The sequence below is a fragment of the Myzus persicae genome, unplaced genomic scaffold, assembly GCF_001856785.1.
Source record: "Myzus persicae strain clone G006 unplaced genomic scaffold, MPER_G0061.0, whole genome shotgun sequence".
Taxonomy (NCBI): Eukaryota; Metazoa; Arthropoda; class Insecta; order Hemiptera; family Aphididae; genus Myzus; species Myzus persicae.
In genome coordinates, this window is record NW_019102277.1 from 336,506 (window position 1) to 353,769 (window position 17,264).

The following is a 17,264-nucleotide window of genomic DNA, read 5'->3' on the forward strand; positions in this document are numbered from 1 at the left end:
TTATTAATCAATACACATTACTTGACTGACCATAAAATCAGATAATATCCACAAGATATTTTATGTCAAAATGTTTAAGATGCTTGTGATAAACTACTAGTTTAATTGTCAAATAACATACAAGATATAGAATTTTGACGTTTTCCTCAGATGTATGTGTGATAGAATAATAAATTATTATAATTATTATAATATTTTTCATTAACCACAATAAGGATGATATTGCAAATAAACAATTTAAAAATAGGTACACAATTAAAGACTACTAATATAATTTATTAAAAATAAATAACGGTTTCATAAGAAAAAAAACTTTATAACACATAAAAGTAAAGTATACAAGTTCAATTTGTAATCGTTATAAACAGCCAAGTATATCTCATTTTCTTACAATAGTAATGAAATACAAAAATGAGCAAATAATATGAATACAGTATTATCTAAATCGTATTGTTAAAATTTGTATACAATAGTAACAAGTGGATGTCAGTACGTTAAAATTAATATGCATTTCTATAAATGCATGTTACAGAAGCCTATCACAATGAAATTTTGATTTAAATAATAAATTACATATGTCGTATACCAAAATAAGAAAAAATGGAATATTTAAGCTATTTCAATTGATTTATCTTTTTTATTAGATAAATAATTATAATTGATGAATCTTGAAAGTTGGACCACTTGAGCTACTTCATTTGTTGCATGACAAGCAAACAAAAGCATATTACGTGGTTGGACTTTCCATGCAAATCTCATGAATGCAATTGAATACAAACATAATGCTGTATAAAACATTATAATTTATATAACTATATGCAAAATTGAAATAAAATAAATGCATTACCTCCAGTCATTTTACCACTAATAAGTTCAGGATCTTTTCTAACATCTGATAATGCTGCTATTGGTATACCCCAATTTGCTATTGGTCCCCAAAAATGAGTACTATAATAAAAATTTAAAAAATGCATAGGTACTTACTATATCAATTGCACCCATAACAATTAATTAAAAAACAATTAATTAATTTTTACCTCATTAAATAAGTACGGAATTCTTTACTCTTGAGTTGTTCGAACAATTTTTTACCCATGGAAGCCATATTATTTTGTATATTTTAGATTCAAAAATATCTGATATAATTTTTATGACTGGAAAAAGTTTTATATTTTGAAGGTTAGACGGATGAGTAATTAATGAAACTATTAATATTCAATTGAAAAAAAATGTTTATTGGAAGTACTAGAGGTCAACGTCTAGTCTCAGAACTCGGTTCTAAAAAGTAGACATTAACTGTTTGTTTCTGTTAAACATTGATAAGAATATGTAAAAAAGATTTGCTACTTTGGTGGTTGACGATAACAAATAGTTGAGGTATTAACATAATAGATTTTACTGTACTTCAATGATACGCAAGGTAAAAGACGTCATAAGCCACTCACAAAATTACGAAATTCTTATCAACAGAGTGAATTTACCATTTAAAAAAATTATCGAGACATACCTGTCTACCTCAGACCACGGTTGAAAACATAACCGGCCCATAGACATAAAAGTAGGGTCCAGGAATGACAACCTGGCTGTGTATTGTACTCACGATTTAAGATATTATACTTATATTATTATTTTTTAATATACACTCAATTGTGATTGAAGCCAACATGTGTGCTTGAGGGATAGACAATATAAGGTTATTATAATTTATGTTGATGAATGCTTTTATATGCCAATGCTAAGTTATAATCTCCTTGATAAAATCTCAGACTTCTCTTTGATAAAATGATTTATTTAAACATGTTCACCACAGAATAATATATGAAATTTTTTATATTTATCATTTATTCTGTGGCTTCACATATTCTTATACTATATGATGTATCCCCATGGGCGCCCATTGGGGGGGGGGGGCAAGACAGGGCACTTTTTAGGAGATTCACAAGTTCACTCTAGGGCTTCCAAGCACTTTCTTACAGTTGCTCCTGCTCCAATGTATTTACATCACTCAGGGACCAATATTTTAATGTATCCCTGTAAATGTGGGCATGTGGCTTCGTTTTCAATAATGAGTGATAAGAAATTATTAGTTAATAATAACACAGAACAAATGAATACATAATATAATTTAATATATTTAGTATTTATATCACCTATGTAAAGAAAGGAGTTTATATAGGCAAATTGTATGCATTTAATATACTTAAAAAAAATGTATAGTTAAATCTATGAAAAAATAAATATTATTTTTAATCTAAAACTTACTTCAAATAGTTAACACATCATTTAATTATATTTAAAAATTTAATTTTAAGGTGCTTTGTTTTAGCAATTTTGTATTTCTATTTAAATTTAATATTATACATTTTTGTGATTTCCATGCATATGTTTTCTGATTGCACAAAAGGAAATGTTGTAATCTTATATATCTCAATATCTGTTAAAAGTATGGGCTTCTATTATTTCTAATCGTTTTGGTTAAAAAAAAAAACAAGAACTTTGATTTTGAAAATTTAAGTTCTACATTTTTCAACATTGTTGTTATATTGGTTGTATGGATGATCGAATGGAACACGTCTCAGGACCATTTTCTAGCTCATAACACTAATTTTACTATATTCGTTATTCGTTAACCAACTTTTGAGTTCCGTAAAAAATTTTCTTTTAAATCTAAGTTTTTAAAATGTAATACAAGATTCCATATAAATTTATATTTTGAGTATTTTTATAAGTGTTTGAAGTTGACAATTTTATGACATTGTACAAACGAATAACTGTAAATACTTGAAATTTGCTCCATACGTATTATGTTGATTTTATCAATTCCTATACTTGGCACAATTTGCAAAATATTTTTTCTCGTTTTGAGCTCTTTACGGACATTTAAAATTGTCTTAGTTTTTTTTTCTATAAATATCAATAAAATTGAATTTGTTTGATTAAAATTTAAGACATTTAATTCAAACAAATAGTTCATTGATGGAAAATTAACATATAGTACTGAGGAGTATCTTATACGTATGAATATCTTTTCAAAATCGTAAATTTGATTTCATAATTAGTCAATACGAGTATAGGACTACTATGTACGTATTATCAATGTCCATCTATGACATCTATAAATCTATAAATTACTCCACAAAATGGTTATTTTTGGATTATCAAAAAAAAAGGTTTTGAGGGTTTATTAAAATTTTTTTTAGATTATGGTGAAACAAGGCTACTCATAATATACTCAAATATTACACTAAAAAAAGATTCAACACAACAATTTTTGAACTGCTATTCTAACAACTTATGAGGACCTTCAATCCTTTATATAGATGTGTATAGAAAAAAAATTCTCTAACCTTTATAGGTACCTCAGAGTTAAAATATTTTTAATATGTTATCTTGTATAGAAATTGATAAAAAAAAACATTTAGGGAAAATTTTAAATATCCACTTTTATTTGTTTTTGAATTACAACTTAATAAGAAGATCGTTTGATGAAAAGTATTTAATTTACGGTTGAATATCCAATGTCGTACCAATTTGAACTTTAAATGCTCATAAAAATTAATTTCACTTTCTAGTAAACTTTTTGCCTGCCCTATTTTAGGTAAATACAAATTAGCACAATATCATCTTAAAAAACTGCAAGTATTCTAAAACAAGGTTTTAAGAACTATAACAAACGCTCCATAGTTTGTAAGAAATAACCTAAACATACTCAAGGACTTCAAAATTCCATTCCTAAAGACCACATCAAACACTTAGTTGAGTAATGAGTGTTTCTTCAAATCCATCCATAAGTCAACAGGCTCAGTCGGGCTCCGATTGAACTGGCGAGCTACCGAGAAAATCTCGATGGGCCGCTTAAAAATAATGTATTGTGTTAGAAATATGTGTATTGTGTATACCTACATCTAATTAGGTATTGTGTAAACAGATATCTAGAAGCAAATCAAATTCTAAAATTATAAAATCATAGTAAATTGATTAAAAATAATGGTCATACTACTCATACTAAGGACATGATGACTGATGAGTGTAAAATTAAATGAGTACAAATTGCAGGTATCTAGTTCTAAACTTAAACTTTGCTTTTTTTTAGTAATATAGCTAAGAACGAGTATACTAAGTAACTTTATTAAATATATTGGATAAATTATAAATTTGCTTTAGAGAAACAATTATGAATTTAAAGGCTAAACGAGTGATCATACTTTTTTTTTGTCAAATGGGCCGATACTTTGTTGAGGACTGGAACAAATTTAAAATCTCGGTGAGCCGAAAAGTTTCAATCCGGCGCTGGGCTCAACCACTGACACTACCGTCACTACCACATCAACATCTGACTAGCTCTACAACTCCGCCTCCGACGTTGATGCCAGCATGACCTAATTCCTTAAGAAGCATTGTAATCTAATTTTAAGCTTCTAACTTTTATCCTTATTACTTAACTTCAGATTTTTAATTTATTTTAACTATCACATTTAATAAACCAAAACATGTAAACATGTATTATGTCTAATATCTTGCGGTGTTGATAGGGAAAGCTAGGAATATCTTATTGTACAACATATATATTAAATTTGTAGCTATTTGTGTAACTATTACCTATCTATTGTTAAAAGAAGAACATTTTGTTAAGAATATTCTTCTTACACGAAGTGTACCTATTGCTGAATTCTGATGCTTATTTACCTACCTAATAAGGCAATATGCTTATAAAATCAAAAATACTGACCGATGTTGACAATTAAAGTAGGGTTTCGGTAATAGATTGAACCAGTCATTTTAGCATAGCTTACCCACTTTAAATAATATTAATATTATTACCACTTATTCATTTATTTCTGCTGGAAATAATTCGTTATCATTAGGTATATATTTCTATCCACGATCCATTGCAGGTCGAATAGGAGGGACACTCCGGATAAATGGTCATTAAAACTTAAAATAGATATATCAATAAAAGTATAAGTAGTGAAAATTAATAATTAAAATAGATTATTTATATATTTATACTTATTATAATTTGTCAAAAAATAAATTTATTAAAACACTCCATAAGTTAAAATGTAACATCAAAAACAGTTATTATTATTCATATTATTTATATTAAGGTACCTACCATAATACAATATAATTAAAATGCATATAAATACATATTAATGAAGGGAAATATTTTGGGTGATTCCACGTACAAATGATACAATTTGGTAACTAGGACGTAATATTTAACTTTAAACTATGATGTAGGTAGGTAAGATACGATACAATATATCATTATAATTGTATGATGAGCATTTTCATTGGTTTTATAATTTATTTAAACCAGAACTAATACACTTTTAGTAGAATCATCAAAAAAAAGTATTTAAAAGTATTTAATTTAATATAAATTAATTTTTGTTTAAAATATGTTTTAATTGGTACTGATGCTTTTTGGAGAGTATATTATACATTTATAATAAACTTTTTTTTTGGATATTGTATTTTAATTTTAACATGCTTGATATTTGAAGAAATTAAATTTTTAAATAAAAGTCTACATACAACATTGTATGTGCAAATATTTATATTTTTATAATAATATAAACAATATGTAAACATATACATTTTATTTTTAGTGTACCAATGGTAAATATAAATACACATAATAATTTAACTTATTTTACTAATATTGTAAAATAATATTTTGACTGACAATAATTACAAAAAAAACATACATAATAAAATTTAAAAAAAAGTTATATAAAGGTATATAAATCTATAAGCTGTTAGAATTGTATATATAAATTATATAATTTAAATAAATTAATGTGTGAAGGAACAATAAATATTTATAAATATAGTTGGAAATTTTATGCAATACTCAAATAAACAAGTTATAATACAACAACATTTTCATTTTTGTGTCAAAGGATTTCCAGGATATTTATTTAAAAGCTGAAAAATAAAATAAATATAGGCTTTGTGTTTATAGAAAGATAAAAACTTTATACTCCACTTACAATTTCAATATGCTTTCTTAATTCTGTTGGAGTTACTTGGTGCAATAAATGTTCTTGTTCAAAAAACGAAAAATCATCTAATTTTGAAGATGAGTTACTATTATTATTAGATTTTTTTCTTTGGTACTTAATATCACTATTTAATTTCTGAAATATTATAAGAATTAAAATAATTTACTGTTCATTCGTTTTATAATAATATGAAAAGTATGATATAGTTCAAGTAAAATTAAATCAGGTATTTGCTTACTGAATTTGATTGACTATCAATGTTTACATTTTTTACCACTCCCATCACACTTTTAACCAATTGTCGCTTTTCTTGAACTTCGGCTTCTAAACGTTTTTCCAAAGCAGAAATACATTCTAATTTATCTTTTATAAGTACTTCATAACGTTCCAACTCTTCTCTGTGTTTTGAATTGAGTAGTGACTTTTCTTTTTCATACCTGAATATAAAATTATTTTATAAAATTTTTTATTTTTAAAGCAATTAAATTTTTTTTTGAACCTTTCTTTTAAATTAATTATTTGGTTATTCATTTGAAGTTTTATCAATTTATTTTCCTCATTTGTAATTTGAACAATTCCATCTAATTTACGCTGATAATCGGACACTTTTTCAGAGAGCATAGCATCTAGCTGTTTTTGATAAAAGCTCTTTAGATCATTTTTTACAGTTTTAATTTCTTCTTTTGCTGCATTAAGTTCCTCTGCAGTTTGAGCCTAGATAATAATATTTTGGTACAATAATTATAAAAATAAAAACATTTAAGTATTTTTTTTTTATTAAATAACTATTAATACAATCTATATACCTCAGTACTTTTCATTTGATCAACAATGTCTTCAATTCTACGCTTTTGATCTAAAAGTTGATCATATTTTAAAGTTTTCTCACATAGTACTTTTTTTTCTTGACTTAATACTAGTACTTCTTTCTCTAACTCACTACACTTATTTATTGATCTATTGTACTTTTCGGATATCTAAAACATTAAACATAATATTGAGTTTATACTTAACATTAGTTTTAAACTACTACAGTATAAATTGTTTAGTACGTCATCGGTAAACACACCATATCGCTTAATACACACAGAATTACAAGTACCAGTTGTAAGTGCTATGATTATTTATATCACTTTGTACAACCTATCAGTTACTATGATCACATTATGTTGTCCCTTTGATTTCGCATTAAGCAATTTCTACTGTATTTTTAAACTCACACTTTTATTTTTTTCTTGTAGTTTAACCAATTCATTTTGTAGTAATTCATTTTCTTCATTTTTTTTTTCAAAACTTATTTGTAATTGTTTTGTTTGTTCTTCTACTTTTTGGCATTTAATTAATAATTCATCTAACTTTTTTTCAGCATTTTCTGTTCGAGCCTTGTAAGAATTACTCCGAGAAATTGCTTTAGCTGTATCACTTTTATAATGTTCGATTTTTTCTTTAACAGTTTCCAAAATTTCTTTTTTATTTTTGCGCTCAGATTGTAAATCTCTGTTGATTTTTTCATTGATTGTACTATATGCTCTTACTTGACTTAAAATCATAGCAGACCGTGCAGCAAGATCATCAAGAAGATTATTTTTTTGGCAATCTACTTCTTTATATTCAACTATTCTTTTTTCATAACTTGATAACTTCTCTTCTAAATCTAAAACTTTTTTTTCTATATTCTGTATATCCAACATATATCAAAAAAGAAATTTGTCAAATTAATTATTTAAATATTATTACATAATTGTATGTATTTTAAAATCTTTGAGTATCAAAAAAAATTGTTACTTGTCTACGATAAATTTCTTTTCCGAGTTTCAACCACAAATTTTCTTTTGAAACAGAGTCCAATTTTTGGTAATCATTTAAAGTTGTAGTTACACGTGGGGTTACATTTTCCAAGTCATCACATAAACTTAAATAAACAAACATATTACCTACAATAATATAAAAAAAAATAACAAATTAAATAAGTACCTCTGTAAATTGTTATCTTCTAATCCATCACTAACAGTTTTTTTGGTTATAAGAGGAGATTTAACATCTTTTTCTTGAAAACTGACATTACGCTGAGCATGGCTATTATCTAAATTTCTTAATAACTTATCATTGTACTCATAAGTATTGACCATTTCATGCATCAAAGAATCAATGGAACTATAGTTTATTTTTCTTTCGGCATTTCGTTTAAGAGGTGAGGAAGCACTAAGAGGACTAGACAGACCATTGCTGATGTAGCTAGTTTCCATTTGTTCTATTTCGTTAATTTGATTTGATAAAGTATCTAAATTTGTCACTAAATTGTCAATTACACCTTTGAAACTACTTGAGCTGATCGACAACTCTTCAGTGACTGTGTCTTCATTCGTTTCACTGTCTGAAGTGTGGACTTGAAAGAAATCTGATGGTAACGACACTAAGAAATCAGTGTTTTCACTACAGGAGTCACTCATAATTGATAATTTCGTGGCGATAAGTCTATTGTCATAATTATTTAAAAATAGAACTCACAAAGTACAAATTTTATGAAATCATTACATACCTACATTCGATTACAAGAAACAAGAATACAATCTCATATCTCATACAATTACTGTTACTGCTTATCACTAACAATTCTTTTTTTTTGTTTACATCGCCATCACACGATAAACTAAAAATCGAGCATTTCCCGTGATAACGTGTTCAAAACCATTGTGAATTTTGTGAATATTAGAGTTCCATATTTTGTAAATATTTGAAATAGTTGAATAAACCTTATTATTACTGTATTTAGTTATACTACTATGGCTAGTAAATTTGAAGGGTTAGTATTATAATTAATATAATTGTTTTAAGATATTGAAAATTTAATATTTTTAATTTTAGATCGAAAACTGTGAGTGAAGACGAGAACACTACATCCAAAGATATGACGCTTGCCGACAAATTAATTAATGTCAGTATAAATTGTTTATTTTAACTGTATTGTATATTTGTAATTTATGTGAAGTATTATTGAAACAATTTGAATAATTATTACTCTATTGAAATTATTTCAATACTTATATGCTTATATGCTACATATATCTTATTGTGCCAAGAACATGTGTATAGCCGTATAGGATATAGTCAAAATATTATAAATATGATTAAGCTAATGAATTATTGATGCACATAGTTATATTTATTTTCTGTTGTTCAATAATGTAGATCTGTAATCTGTACAAAAGTTATTTCCCTTTCAACTTTGTATGTGTATAATTTTACCGATCAATGAAAATAAAAAGTCAGGTTTTCTAATTTGACATAGGTAATTAGTTATTTATGATACAAACTTTTTTTATTTGTTGTCAAAATTAAATATATTAGGCTTTAACATAATACAAATAACTAATTTAATTATTAAAATAAATTAATGAAATTACATGCTAAGTTTCACGGTTAAATATTAATTTCTTCTATGTTCATATGGCTTAACGTTTTTAAAATATAAATAGACAATAATAGTGTGTTTGATAAGATGTACATAAAACCTATAAGGTAATTCACTTAAAAATTAAACCCATTAATATTATTGGTCGACCAATAAATTATTTTTGAATTTAAGTTTAATATAATGTTATATATAAATAAATATATTTTTATCTTGATTTTCCAAAGAATATTTCACTCAATGATTATGATACTGAAATGCTGATAATGATACTGAAGTAAAAATTAATCTTTGTTTTCTAGCAATCTACACATAATGTTCTGAACAAATATAATTGTACGTTTAAATTATATTATCAGAAACATATATTTTTTTTTATTAATTGATGTAGAAAATTTATTAGTATTAAAGTTAGTAGTAAGGTAAATATTTTGATAATTTATTTGAACAAGTATTCCAATTTTTGATAAAATATCAGGTACTAAAATTGAAACAAATTTCATAAATATGATTTTAAATTTAGCCTAATTAGAATTATTAGTATTATTATTTATATCACACATTTTTTTTGTATGAGTTAGCACTTATAAATACAACAGTTTAAATAAAATATTATTTCTACTAGTAATTATAACTTGAGAGTGAAGTAAGCCTCTTCACCTTTTGTTGTTAAAAAGTAATTTAAACTTATTTTGTTGAAGATACTTAAAATACATGATACTATTACTTTAATTGAAAATGCTACAATTACTATATAATAATTTAAACAAACCTTATTTTAATATTTTTAGATACCACTGTCAATACCTTCTGGAGATCATAAACTTCAACATCAATATTGGTTTTGGTTTAGTCGTAGATTTCCCGGTAAGCCAGGAAACACCCCTAGTTATGATCAAAATCTTAAATATCTAGCTAGGTTTGGTTCAGTTGAACAATTTTGGACAATATATAGCCATATGGTAAGGCCTTGTGCCTTGCAATCACACAGTGAATTCCATTTATTTAAAGTCGGAATCAAACCAATGTGGGAGGTAATTTTATTGGTCATATTTAAGTTTTTGACAAACTAATGTAAGATATTTAAAGTAATTTTTTATTCGATTTTCCATTTTTAGGATGAATCAAATGCCCGAGGAGGAAAATGGGTTTTACGAATACGTAAAGGCCTAGCATCCAGATGCTGGGAGAATCTCATTTTAGCAATGTTAGGTGAACAGTTTATGGTGGGTGATGAGATATGTGGAGCTGTTGTTTCTTTGAGATTTCAAGTAAGCTGGCTCACATTTTTTCTAATTTAATGTTTGTATGTTTAATAATAACACTTATTTATTTTAGGAAGATATAATATCAATTTGGAACAAGACTTCATATGATCAAGGGGCTACTAACAGAATAAGAGATACACTACGCAGAGTATTAAATTTGCCACCAAATACAATTCTAGAATATAAAACACATAATGAAAGTATCAAATCGGTATCTAGTGTTTATAAGATGTAAATTACACTAATTAAAACCAACATGAATTAAATATAAAAAATTCTTTATTGAAAAAGTTAATTAAATATTAATTAAAAAAAAATTAAAATACAATTTATTATTTACAATTTTTTTTTACAACCCAATTATCCAATGGCGGATAAAACATTTAAAAATATCCTTAAAAAATATGGTGGCAGTGTTTATCCAAAAAAATATATTATAGCCTTAATACATGTATTTATCCATTAGTGCAAATTGTATGGCATTGAAATTCTTGAAGGTTGATAATAATCTTTGAAGAATAATAGAAATCTTAAAACTATAATCAACAATAAATTATATCAAAACATTCAAATGCATAGCAAAAACATAGCAGATTAATCTATTAAAAAGATTAATGCTTTCAGAATAAATTAATATCTAATAACTAATAATTAAACCATGCATATTGAGTAGAAAACAGTTTCAAACTATTGTTAACAAGCGGATTCATAAGTAAAAATATTGTTGTGGATTATTGATGTTGTAATATTGTTATTGTAGTCATACCTGAAATAATAAATATTAGATGAGACACAGTTCATATTTTATGATAGTATTAAAAGGCTATAATAGTGCTACTTAAATTCTAGTCAATTATAACATACATTCTTACCCAAAACAAAAGCTAATGCTAATTTTAAATTGAAAGAAATACGAAATTTCAGAATGTCTGAATCTTCAGATGATGGTAGAAGTAATCCACAAATACATATACCAGCCATAAATAGAGTTGTGAAATTTGGTCCTGGAGTATCTAAAATATTTTTTAAAAGATGACAAAAATAATTTTTATTATTTATGTTGAATATTTAACAGGAGCACTTAAAAATGTCTATTTAAATGTTTGAAATTAAGAATTAAACATTAATACATCTGCTTGCATTTTTGTCTCAATCATAAAAACACATAACATAGCAAATAGTACTTTCTGAATAATCCACTTAATTCTGGTATGTTCAATATTATGATAAATTGACCTATTATCAACTTTAGAAGTTAGAATAATATATAGTGATTCATTTCACAAAATTTTTTTACATTTTATTTTTAAAACAAGTTACAGCAATTTTAAAAACTGTTAGTAAAATTAAAATATAAAAAAAAACCACGTTATTATTCTTCTAAATTGGTTTTAAGTTGATTAAATTTATTAAATCCATTGTAGTATTAAACATAATTAAGTTAAATGGATTATTCAGAACATACAATTTGCTTTGTTATGTGTTAGTAGTACAGTGATAAATGACAATGTATGAGGGTGTATAGCGTCCTCTTAATATTCAAAGAGATTATTGATGTTCTTTGTTGACCATAAAAAAATGAACATACAGATATTGCATTTACAATTAAAAATTCTAGGGGCAAATACTGAACCCTAAAATAACTGAATAGGATATGGCGACAAAGACAATATTGATAAGGCATTCTAATAAATTTTAGAATTGAGATACATTTAAATAAAAAAATTGAAATTCAAATAACTAGTTATATTTTAACAATGATATGATGAAGTAGGAGTTAATGAGACACTAGCCGTTTTATTAAAGTTGAATGTAAAAATAAAACATTAAGTTGGAAAATATTAAATAACGCAGATTAAAGAATTTATTTATTTTTCAATAAAATTCAAGGTCTTAATCATAATGCATAAAATATTATATTAAAACTAAATAGAAGCGATCATTACCAATTATAATTTAAATTTAAAATAGCTCACTTGTATTAAAGTTTTGTCTTATTTCAGATTCATTATCATAATTATCAACAGATATATCAGTTCTGAGTAATTGCTTAAAATTTTCAGCTGGTAGCTCAAAATTGTCGGAAGACCTTACTAATATCGTTTCAACATCTTTGTGTCCAATGACTTTTTTGGTTGTATAATATTGCATTTGTATTCTGAATTTATCTCTGATATCGCAAAATGCTGGTGCAGGAGCATTATGCCTGACTACTATATCCACTCGAGAACTTGCACTTATTGAACCTTCTGGTTCAACTACAGTATACTTTTTTGTACATGTACAAAAAACTATGAACAAATAATATCATAAAAACACAAATAGAAATAAAAAAAATGTACATTGAATTTACCTTTAAATCTGACTGGAAAGTCGTATGGATTAAATAGCGTAATTATTTGCCTGTGGGATGACTTGTCCTCCAAACTAAAAGTTAACGATTGGGGACTGACAAATACAGGGACTTTACATTCAGTCATCATGACTATTTATAGTTTAAAACAAAATGCGTCTCATAATTTGTATGGTTTAGTGATTTTTTAAATGGTATTAAATGTATTACGTTTTGACTTAATAAACCTATTGTTTGTGATGCAATCCAAAGAAAATTATTACATACGCAACTTTTGTTATTACCCAGTACCTAATAAAGCACAAATCACAATCTTGAATCTACAAACATTTGTTGTTTTTTTATCTCTAATCTCTTATCATTTTATTTTACATATGTTTTTTTGTTACACTATTATCAAATTAAAAATATATAGGTACCACCATAGACCTTGTACCTACCTACTTGGTATGAGGTCTTTGTATGCCAGCAACTTGTCTGTGACATCGACATGACGACATGGCACTTCGCCAACAGTCGAGAACTCGACCGGTGATGTGCCCGAGATGTGGTGGTCGAGTTAGGGGTCATGCGTTTGAGCGAATTAGGTACCTTTATACCCATGTTATTTATTGTATATATTTTAATCTATTCGCCAATAAACGATGACCGCACGTCCGCACTATCGCAGACAAATAGTATTGTTAAAACAGATAGTCCACCTCTGCTGTCAATTAAACAGGAAAAAAAGATATTTTTTTATCCGCATAGTAAATTAGTAAATGCAAAGTAATGTGTTATGATTACATATTGAGTATATAAGGTCTATGGATTTTATAATATTTTAATATCTGACATCTATGGAAATCACCAATTGTCCCCATTTATTGGAGACGATTAACAATTTTAATAATTTCAGTGAATACATTTTGCATCAAAAATCGGACAAGTTGTTAAGCTGTATTGAATATAACACATATCAACATATTTCGTTAGGTTCGGGTTATTTTCATAAAATATCTCGATACTTTCAAGTTTCAGATCGGAACGACACGAAGACGAATACTTAGATAGGTAGCTGTTTGTTTGGCGGTATAGTGTACCTACTGCACGCATGCATCTTAGATGTGGTTCGCCGGAAAAATCAATGTTTACGCGTAAGTTTGTTTTCTCAATATTTTGGGGCTTCAATGTACTTTTTAGACTCACATTTAATATTAAATATCACGGCAACAATTCAAACGCCGTCTTCATTTCACCAATACGTAACCCATTTTGCCTATACTATACGCCGGGTAACACAGGCTTGCTCGAAGTATTCAAAACCATATATTATTAATCTTTATATTTTATATGCATTGTAGGTACACCTCGTAGTTCGTACTTAATAATATTTAGTATTTACATCTATTTTAGCGTAGTATATTCACTAGATGTAGGTATGGAATAGTTTACTATAATATTATTATTTTTCACTGTAAAAATACACTTTTTTTCGAAAAACATGTGCAATTTACTTAACAATGAATCGTTATAATTATGATTAATTCCAAAAATATAAATGTAAATTAAATTATGAATAATAAATGAACAATTTGTTAGAGAACACGAATACTACTCTTAATATTAACTTCTTAACCATTATTGAATCATTATTTTTCAAATAAATTCAAATAATAGATATTTTAATAGCTATTATAATATAACTATTAACATTCATTGTAAATAGTATTTTTCCTTACGTACTATAAAATGTTTATTTTTGAAAAGAAATCCTATCAATTTAATGTAAAGACTCTGATTAATTGGTCTTACAGCAGCCTAAAAATACCCAAAACACATTTGTCAAACATTTTTAAAAATAAGAGTATAAGACTGCTGTAGTCTAGGTTAGGTTAGAATTTTGCTATAAGTTTCGATTTTTAAAGTTATATCGTTTTCATATTCTTTGGAACTTGAACTTACTTTTCGGACTTTCCGAGCGCCGAATTCTTTAAATAAGCTAGTTTGAATAACAAAAACTACAAAGTTTGTCAACGTTTAGCCGTGCCTTGGTCGTAGAAAAATAATAATTACATAAATTATAAATACACACCTAGGAACATTATTTAGGGACATACATTTTAGTTTAATTGATGTTATTGTCTAAATGAAAAATAAAATAAACCATAATTGAAATTGATGTTTAATAGGTGTACGGTTAATACGCTTTTACTTGTATAATAAAAAAAATGTGTTTGTAAATTCCACCCAGAAAAATAAATATTTTTAAACAAAGCGTTCTCGTTCCCGTAGGTACTGTTTGCGACGGGGCGTGTTATAAAGTATTTGGAAGTCCAAATTTTCAAACAAGGAACAAATAACAATAGTCTCAGACGAAAATCGTCAATCATGTCATATCTTATCACCTTTTACTACATTATCGTGGATCTAATAATTGGAAATGTTAGATAGAAATATTATTAATTGCTTGAATTACCCGAGTTTCGTTTAGAATTATGAGGTTTTTATGTTCAGTACACGTTCTTGAGTCTTATACGCATCTACCTATAGTGGCATCTCAATTTATCGAATCAGAATGTGGAAACATACTTTTGGTATTAGACAATTTTAAATTTTCTAAAGTAAATAGACCTTTGGCTTCTGGGTTAACAAGATGGCGATGTATAATTAAAAACTGCCAATGCTTTTGTGAAAATCTTTGGTGAAACTACAAACGTTTTTGAACAAAATGTTAATCATAGCCATACTGCAAATAGGCACTTAAGTACAATATTATTGTACTATGCGTGATTGAAAAATACATAGCATTTTTTGGGCGGAATTTACATGCATTCTTTCGACCAAACATCGTCTGACGTCGCTAGATCCTGGATGCATGACCACCTAGGATTTTAGTGATGAATCTCTGCTCAATGACACACATGTTACTCAAACCTAACTGTAACCCCCATCCCCATAACCAAATGCTAATGGCCATAGTTGCTGATGCTTTAGATTTCGACCAATAAAAAAAAAATAAAATAAAATAGACCGATATGGGGTGAAAGTAATGAATTTCTAATAATTTTCAAAAGTCTTGACAGAATAAAGCAACAAAAAATTAATGAAAACTGCGATTTTGGTTTTTAGTGTGACTCTAAAAAAATTTACTGTAGATTCATGAAATTTCACTGAATATTAAAATCAGACATTTTCTATTCATCATACAATTTCCAAAACATTTTGACTCTTGTTCAACTACCTATATGCATATGAAGTTGTCGATAATTATTAGATGTTTTAAGCTTATGTCCAGTGGCGCACAGAGGTATTTTGAGAGCGCATGCAACTAACAAAAGTTACCCACCCGCCCATTTTTTTATTTAAAAAAACGTTCTTTTGAACTGTTACTAACTGTTAATATATAGGCGTCTATACCTACCCACCCACCCTTCCACGAGAGCACATGCAGTAGCACCCCTTGTTAACCTATCTGGGCGCCACTGCTTATGTCGGTAAAACAATTTTTCACAAACTTGAAAATATGATACAAGGTTCCTTGTAAGTTGTTGGTGATGGAAATTAAAAAAAAAAGTTGATAGTAGTTTTTTTTTATTAATTTCAAGTAAATTTTATTTGTAGGGTTCCTTGAAAATTTGATACAATATCAGTTAAGAAATATTAAAAAATACTAGGCAGTGTACACGATTTTGTTTTATAAGAATTTAAAGTTCAAATTTCTACAAAATGTACAAATTACCTATTTTGTAGTTAAATATTTTATAATATATTTTCAAAAATTTAAACAAAGACCCACACAAGTAGTTAAATCTGTACCCAAAAAGTTTTAAAAATATATTAATACAGTTTTTTTCTATATTATTTTATGTTCAAATTTGGATGAAATTACATATTATCAATTAACCAAGAATAATGATTTAAGTTATTTTATTGTAATTTAAAAATATTATTCGTGGGCACTTGAAACTTTTTGAGTATATTATATATTTTATACACACAATGACTTTTGAAATGTAATTGTTTTGGTAAATATGAATTTAATCTACTGCAATGCTAATACTTAATAGTAAAATAAATTACTTTTATCACAATAATATCATCTAATATACTAAATTACCAAGTAATATTATAGGCTGCCCTCAGAATCGTTTTTCTTATACAATGATTTTATATCGTTGAATTCACATTTAACACTATCCATTACAGTGACCCACTTTTGACCTATACTGTGTAGAAGA

At 26.6% G+C, this 17,264-nt stretch overlaps 4 protein-coding genes across 5 annotated transcripts; 1 reads left to right on the top strand and 3 right to left on the bottom strand.

Moving 5' to 3' along the window:
• Positions 1-255: 255 nt before the first annotated feature.
• LOC111031712 (mitochondrial pyruvate carrier 1) lies at positions 256-1,421 on the bottom strand. Its single transcript, XM_022311765.1, has 3 exons — positions 1,038-1,421; positions 848-948; positions 256-785 (listed from the first exon to the last, which is right to left on the bottom strand). The coding sequence occupies exons 1-3, from the start codon at positions 1,103-1,105 to the stop codon at positions 610-612; spliced, it is 345 nt and encodes a 114-aa protein (XP_022167457.1). The 5' UTR covers positions 1,106-1,421; the 3' UTR covers positions 256-609.
• Positions 1,422-5,764: 4,343 nt separating this feature from the next.
• Positions 5,765-8,568, bottom strand: LOC111031707 (coiled-coil domain-containing protein 150-like). Of its 2 annotated transcripts, none has more exons than XM_022311760.1 (8): positions 7,986-8,568; positions 7,797-7,923; positions 7,232-7,687; positions 6,818-6,988; positions 6,511-6,725; positions 6,250-6,448; positions 6,000-6,146; positions 5,765-5,934 (listed from the first exon to the last, which is right to left on the bottom strand). In XM_022311760.1, the coding sequence occupies exons 1-8, from the start codon at positions 8,459-8,461 to the stop codon at positions 5,893-5,895; spliced, it is 1,833 nt and encodes a 610-aa protein (XP_022167452.1). In that variant the 5' UTR covers positions 8,462-8,568; the 3' UTR covers positions 5,765-5,892. The 2 variants fall into 2 exon arrangements, with proteins under 2 accessions (XP_022167452.1, XP_022167453.1); XM_022311761.1 differs by having other exon boundaries at positions 7,797-7,945; positions 8,021-8,137.
• A 109-nt stretch (positions 8,569-8,677) lies between these two features.
• LOC111031708 (eukaryotic translation initiation factor 4E type 2) lies at positions 8,678-10,974 on the top strand. Its single transcript, XM_022311762.1, has 5 exons — positions 8,678-8,814; positions 8,877-8,946; positions 10,215-10,457; positions 10,542-10,694; positions 10,762-10,974. Exons 1-5 carry the CDS (start codon positions 8,795-8,797, stop codon positions 10,924-10,926), a joined length of 651 nt encoding a protein of 216 aa, XP_022167454.1. The 5' UTR covers positions 8,678-8,794; the 3' UTR covers positions 10,927-10,974.
• Positions 10,975-11,050: 76 nt separating this feature from the next.
• On the bottom strand, positions 11,051-13,383 carry LOC111031709 (motile sperm domain-containing protein 1-like). Its single transcript, XM_022311763.1, has 4 exons — positions 13,045-13,383; positions 12,668-12,982; positions 11,564-11,704; positions 11,051-11,457 (listed from the first exon to the last, which is right to left on the bottom strand). Exons 1-4 carry the CDS (start codon positions 13,172-13,174, stop codon positions 11,423-11,425), a joined length of 621 nt encoding a protein of 206 aa, XP_022167455.1. The 5' UTR covers positions 13,175-13,383; the 3' UTR covers positions 11,051-11,422.
• Between the last annotated feature and the right edge of the window lie 3,881 nt (positions 13,384-17,264).